Raw genomic sequence first — 7140 nt, forward strand, 5'->3', positions numbered from 1 at the left:
ATGGGCAGCGCTTGGAACAGCAGCGACGGCGCGGAGGGCGCGCTGCTGCCGTGCGACGAGCGCCTCTGCTCGCCTTTCCCCTTGGGGGCGCTGGTGCCGGTGACTGCCGTGTGCCTGGGCCTGTTCGCCGTCGGGGTGAGCGGCAACGTGGTGACGGTGCTGCTGATCGGGCGCTACCGGGACATGCGGACCACCACCAACCTGTACCTGGGCAGCATGGCCGTGTCCGACCTGCTCATCCTGCTCGGGCTCCCGTTCGACCTGTACCGCCTCTGGCGCTCGCGGCCCTGGGTGTTCGGGCAGCTGCTCTGCCGCCTCTCGCTCTACCTGGGCGAGGGCTGCACGTACGCCACGCTGCTGCACATGACGGCGCTCAGCGTCGAGCGCTACCTCGCCATCTGCCGCCCGCTCCGTGCCCGCGTCCTGGTCACCCGGCGCCGCGTCTGCGCCCTCATTGCCGCGCTCTGGGCGGTGGCGCTGCTCTCCGCCGGCCCCTTCTTTTTCCTGGTGGGCGTCGAGCAGGACCCCGACCTCTCCGCGGTTCCAGACATCAACGGCAGCGCCCCGCTCACGCCCTTGCCCCTCACCTCGCCGCCACCGTCGCTCCCGGGGTCCTCGCGGGCGCCATCGCTGTCCCCGCCGTCGGGGCCCGAGGCTGCGGCGGCCGCGGCGCTGTTCAGCCGAGAGTGCCGGCCCAGTCCTGCTCAGCTGGACGCGCTGCGCGTGATGTTGTGGGTCACCACCGCCTACTTCTTCCTGCCCTTTCTGTGCCTCAGTGTCCTCTACGGGCTCATCGGACGGGAGCTATGGAGGAGCCGAGAGCCGCTACGAGGCCTGGCCGCCTCCGCGCGCGAGAAGGCCCACCGGCAGACGGTCCGCGTCCTACGTAAGTGGCGCCACATCTGTTCCAAACACACGAACCCCGAGGTCCAGGCTGCGTCACCTTCCCCTGTCTCCCAGCGCCTCGTCTAGTTACAGTGAATGTCTTGTGTCATTCTACTCCAGCCTCCCTGCCGGTGCTTTCCGTCTCCAGAGAAAACCATCTCCAGTCCTCCAAAAGCTCTGGGTATCCCCAGGGCGCCCCTGTGGGTGGGATGCCTGGGTCAGCTAAGCCAAAATGATTTTCCAAAGCCGCTGGATCAGTGAACTGGGCTGATCAGGATGGGTAAACCTCTGTTAGATGCTGCAGATGTGGATTATTCGCAGTACCCTTGAGAAGACGGGGCAGATCACATTAAGTTAAAAAAAATTTTTTTAACTTAATTTTAAGTTATCCTTAAAGCTAAAGTGAACCATGCCCATATCAAAAAACCAGATTGTGCAGACCTGTTGCAGAATTTTTTCCAACGGAATACAGTCTCTGAAGTAGGTTTGTGGAAGGAAGCCTGCCAGAACAGCTTGTTACTAGAAATTTCTCCTTCTGGTTTATGTCCAGCCTTGATAACACATACATGCAGTTTTAAAGCAAATATCGATGCTGTCTGCAGCCTGGCAGTTTGTTCTGGGGTAGGGATTTGGCTAGGTAAAAATTTTACCTAATTTGTTTTGCTGTTACTTATTACTTCAGTTGGACTCTTGGGGCCTCTCATTTGTTTTCGAGTGCTTTAGCTAACTCTGGTGTCCGTGTCTTGTTTTGCAGTGGTGGTGGTTCTGGCATTTATAGTTTGCTGGTTGCCTTTCCACGTTGGCAGGATCATTTACATAAATACGGAGGATTCTCAGATGATGAACTTCTCTCAGTACTTTAACATTGTTGCTTTGCAACTTTTCTATCTGAGTGCATCCATTAACCCGATCCTCTACAACCTCATTTCAAAGAAGTACAGAGCAGCGGCCTGGAAACTGCTGCTGGCTACACAATCCAGACAGAGAAGTTTCTGCCGAAGCAGGAACACGGAGGGAGGCCGGGGAGGAGACACCGCTGGCTACACGGAGACCAGCGCCAACGTCCAGACGTCGTCAGCCAGCACTGCCAAGCAAGTCACCTTGTCCCACAATGCTGGGACTTCGGGGAAGACCGGTCTGTAGGGAGATAAGGACTGAAGGTGGGGTGGAGGGAACTGATGCCATTAGGAAGAATTGGGAAGAGTGGTCAACATTCTGCACATTGATCAACAAATTTGTCAGCATGATGTTCATTTTTAAAACCAAGGTATGTAATTTAACCGCCTTCCATATTCCCCCTCAAGGATGTTCATTTCAGCCTTGGGAAATCCCACATCACAAAATGTGCTCTGGGGAGGTTTTATAAGTCTTCGGTCTCCTAGACTTTGGAAATATGATTGCTCATTTTCTGGGTAATAAGAGAGATGCTGCTGTGAAAATTGTCAACTCTGAGATCAGGGGTGTATTTTGTTTTTATGTTTTGGATATACATGTAATGGTGCCTATACAAGGAACCCAGGATAGTGGAAGTTTTTATTCAAGAAATTACTTAATGTCTATATTAGGTAGCAAGATTATTTAGAAGCAAGTTAAAGGAATTCTGGGTAAAAGCCAATGTGGGGGTCCCGCCTCACTCCTGGCTCAGAACAAGTCATAGAGTTCAGGGACAACACTGTCTTTCAGAACTGCTGTTCATAAGCAGCTAGGTTGCAACACACTTGTCCCCAACACTGCCCATGGGCCTTGCCCTGTACCATTGACCTGGGTTAATAGACCTGGGCACAGAAGCCTGAGGGCAGGGAGCTGCAGCAGGACTTGGCTTCCTGACTGAGTAACATATATGAAGATGTGATTTGCCTCAGCCTGGTGGGATAGGAGTTGTCATCATTCCTGTTTTACTGGTATTGGAACTGAGTCTTAGATTTCCCAGACAGGAACTAGTGGGTCTGAGTCTGAACTCCAGTCTTTAAGATTCTAACCCATTCCTACCCTGAGAAGCTGCTCTCAGTGGAAAACACAAAGGTCCATGGATGTAGTCAAGGGTGAAGGAGAACGTGTTGGGCATTCTGACCAACAACTCTGTGACTGTTTTGTGTCTTACTGTTTAAAACACAGACCTGTCTTCAGAGGGCTCCTGCCACCTCACCCAGCTCCAGAGGTCCTGGTTCACACCACAGTCTGTATGAATGGTGCCCCCTGGAGGTGGGCAGGGCACAGCGTGCTCAGTTGGTGAACAGGAAAATAAGACTCTGCTCATCGTGCTGACAAAGTTCTGTCACATTTCCATATGAGTAACCAAACACGGGATGCCTTTAAGCCCCCATAAAGGTGCCTAACACCCTGGCCTGCCCTCAACTGGTACAGCAGAGAAGCCTGCCCTGTGCTTCTCCGAGCTATCGCAGCAGAAGCAGATAGTGGCCACTGGGGGCAGCAGTCCCTAAACCGTATTCTGCAGATTTTTGGTGATTATTTGCAAAAAGGACCCTGTGGTCAAATATGGTAGGAAAGCAGTGCATAATGTAACCCCTCCTTGCGAGTCACCACAGCACATATCACGCCAGACGCTCCGGGTGGTTGTTTCATCCAACATTCCCTGGACTTACTGGAAGCCAACTCCCCACCCCGCTCCTCAAGAACTCTTATGAAACGTGGTGGCCTGAGTGACACTGTGGGAGACAGGAGGGTTCTCACAGTGGAGGTGCCAGCCTTGTGCCACTGCCTCTGCCTGCGAGCACTAAGTAGGGACATCCTGGAGCTCCTGCCACACAGTCTTACTGCACATGGGAGTTCCTCTTTGGGGAACCAGGCCACTTCCCTATGGAAGGTCATGGTTAATGACCTTACTGATACTTTAAGTGTAATATATTACAGATATTGAAGCAAAGCCTCTTCTTTGAGCTGGTTGGTCATATTCGAGAAATGAGGGATTTACATCACACTTTCCTGTGACCCAAGTGTGTTCCCAGGTGTGGGAGTGAGGAGGATCCCCCTTCTTTTGCCACATGGTCCCTGTGAGGCAGTGTCTGAAGCCCATCCCTCCTGCAGACCGCTGTATGGCTGCTTTTGAAATGGCTGGTCTCACCCATCACTGGATTGTGAAATCAGTGGACTGTGTCACTTCCTTTTTTGTTTGTTTGTTTTTTTTGTTTTGTAGGAATGAGTGGGGCAAGAAAGAGAATAGAGTGGGGGTAATTATCATGCTGTGACTGCGAAACTTGTTTCAGTTGTATAGTGGCTGGTGTCATTCCTGGTTCACAAAATAAAATGTGTTCTTACTGTGGGTCATGGTCAAAAAGGTGAAAAGTTGTTCTAAGGTCCAAAATTGTTCTCTATCCCTGCAGAGAGTGTCCTACTGTATTGACAACTTGCAGTACCAAGAGAGAGGAGTCCTAGGAAGACCCAGGGTGGCTGGGGCAGGGATCACTGGAGAGTGTGGCTTTCAGTCCTGGACTGTCCCAGGGACACTGTTCCCCAGGGCCTCTCCTGCACCCTACACATGCTGGCGTCCCTGCAAGGTTCTCCTAAACCCTCTCTGCTGTCTGCAAGCCAAAATGCTTTTGCTGGTGAGGCATCAGTCTTGGGGAAGGGGTTGTGTTTCATTCATTCACTCAGGAAATATTTACCAAGATGCTAAGTGTATGACAGACTAGACTTAGTGTGTGACAGAACACACTAGAAAGAGAAATCCATGTGATGGTGTCCAAATCACCTTTTTAATAGCATTTTTTGTTTGAAATGTATAATTGTGTCATCTAGACTCACACAGATTTAGCTCACAGGGTAACAAAATCACTTATATCAGATAGGCCTGCAGAATATCACCTTAGTGGTACCCCCAGAGACGTTCCTCCCTTTTTAAAAATACTTTTTAAAGTTTATTTATTTATTTTGAGAGAGAGAGAGAGAGAAGGGGGGCAGTGGTGGGAAAGAGGGAATCCCAAGCAAGCTCCATGCTGTAAGCCCAGAGCCTGATGCAGGGCCTGAACCCATGAACCGTGAACCACCCAGGCACCCCATTCCTCCCTTTTCTATATGAGACGTTTCCACTTCTGAGGAAATGTTCAAAGAAGCTATTGCACAGTACCTCCTGGGAACCTAGCGTCCCCTGTACAAGCTGTCAGGGGGACATGGGAGCAACATGTAATATGTTTGAACATGGCTGCTCCTGACCATTTCTACACGTGTAGTAATAACATTTGCCAGGATGTGGAAGCTTTTCGGATACAAGTGTGGATGGATGTGCAGGTCAAGGGTCATATATGGAGCTTTATTTTTTATTTATTTATTTTTTAAGCAGTCTGGACTCATGTTTATTGAAGCCGGTAATTAGAGACATCTTCTTTTCCAGCTCTAGAAAGCAAGGTTCCACATGACTGCATAACTGCATCCGATTAGAGCCACACCCCTGGACTAAGGCTGGTGGAGGAATAATCTGCAGTCCTAATTTTAAGTTAAAAACACCAATAAACTTAGTATAGAGATGACAGTGAACTTTCACTTACAGCATCAACATTGTTAAGGTCATGATGTACAGAGCAGTCACTTTTAAGTTTGTTAAACTCATAAAATACGACATCATCAGTTTAAATAGTGATTTTTTAAATGCCAATAAAAAAAGTGCAAACAAAATTAAATAATTCTAGCAGCATACCCATTGCATTTTTTAGGAATGGCCCTTATTGTGGCCACATCTTCAAGGTTGGGCTTATTTCTTTGATTTTTTCCATTTTAAAGACAAACAGCAGATGTAACCACTATAATATATATAAATAGTCAGAAAATTGTCTTTAAAAGTCTACCATACAAGTGTATTCTGCAAATAAAATGAATTTTACTTTAAAAAGTAAGGGCTGTTTATTGTTTGGCCTTTGGTTCCACTGCTTGAAAACCCCAAAATAAAAAAATATCCCCTCCTCCCACCCCCCAAAAGAACCCTGCAGCTTCCCAAAGCTGGTAGACTTTGGCAACCACCGAGCACATGACATGCGCACCAGTGTCTTCCACTACGAGGAGCATCCACTTGTTATGAGAAACTCAGAGTGATCTCCAAGAAACCTTCCCTCACAAGACAGGTGTTCTAGCACTTCATCAGTTTTAGTACATCTTATATTGACACAAAAGTGCTTATTAGTTTGAATGACAAAAAAAAACATTTTAAAAGGTGAAATTCTGCATTACAATTTGAAATCACACTGCATCCCCCATAGGCATGTGCCTTTCCAATAATTCTGCCTTCTTTCTGAGGGCAATCATTTTGCGCCCACCCCCACCCCAGCTGCTTTAGAGAGAAGGGCTAAGTGACCCCACCATCAGTGTGGCCACAACTGTTGGGCATCTACTGGTGACTACACCACAACTACCCTTATACAGTCAGTTTACTGTCACGAGGACAATCTGGTGATTGGAAGCCACAATACATTAAAAAAATAACTGAGTTTAAAAAGGGGTGAAAAAGTGTATTTTTTGTAACAATAAGACTGGCACAAAAACCATGTTTTTATGTTTATCAGAAAGGCAACTAAATACTCAGCTTTTTCAACAGTGTTCAGGCCTTTACAAAAAAAGCGATTCAAGACGGTCTTAGAGTCTTATTATATACAACACAGGATATTAAGTTATGCCCAGTACGATGTTAGTGGTCAGTCAAGTCTGGTATGTAAAAGTAATGACGTTAGGGAAGTTATTGTCAAACTCAGTACAACAAACATTCATATAAAAAAAGTAAATTCCACATAAGTGAACTGTGGTTTTTTCCCCTTGGTTTGACAACAAATGTTTAACATATTAAATCAATGGTAGTGTTTGCATTCAAATGTTGTGTCACATATAAAACTAAAATTGCCATTTCAGATCCACAGAAGTCATTTCTAGAATGGTGGTGGGACATGACAATGTGCATGAATTTGCCCTAAATGGAGACACGGAAATGCTTGTTTCCTTAAGAAAAAAATGCTACATTTATGAAAAACACAAGTAACAGAAATGTATCATTTCCACTTTCAATATAAAACATTCACACTTATTTGTCCATCTGATAGCACTGATCAGACCAGAGAACTAGGACAAGACCCTTTGCATCAGTGGAACTCTGTGAAGGTGTCCACAGACCGTAAGGCAGGGATTGGTGCCAGCCCATTCATCAGAGTGCAGTTACATTACAAACCTCCCTCAAACTCTGTAGCACATTGCATGATGGAAAAATGAGAGGTTCGTTACCCATTCTCTGTTAGTAGGCCAGCCTGTGGTAGTATAAAA

At 47.4% G+C, this 7140-nt stretch overlaps 1 protein-coding gene across 1 annotated transcript; it reads left to right on the forward strand.

Moving 5' to 3' along the window:
- Window positions 1-2028, forward strand: MLNR (motilin receptor). The gene is made up of 2 exons (XM_029936377.1): window positions 1-886; window positions 1640-2028. Exons 1-2 carry the CDS (start codon window positions 1-3, stop codon window positions 2026-2028), a joined length of 1275 nt encoding a protein of 424 aa, XP_029792237.1.
- Window positions 2029-7140: the final 5112 nt, after the last annotated feature.

Source organism: Suricata suricatta, chromosome 4 (genome assembly GCF_006229205.1).
Source record: "Suricata suricatta isolate VVHF042 chromosome 4, meerkat_22Aug2017_6uvM2_HiC, whole genome shotgun sequence".
Lineage (NCBI taxonomy): Eukaryota > Metazoa > Chordata > Mammalia > Carnivora > Herpestidae > Suricata > Suricata suricatta.

What these genes read in the sequence shown, in the direction of transcription:
- MLNR (XM_029936377.1), top strand. Translation starts at nt 1, where the DNA reads ATGGGCAGCGCTTGGAACAGCAGCGACGGCGCGGAGGGCGCGCTGCTG. An exon ending in GCAGACGGTCCGCGTCCTAC is followed by an intron (nt 887 to 1,639) that starts GTAAGTGGCGCC and finishes CTTGTTTTGCAG; the next exon opens with TGGTGGTGGTTCTGGCATTT.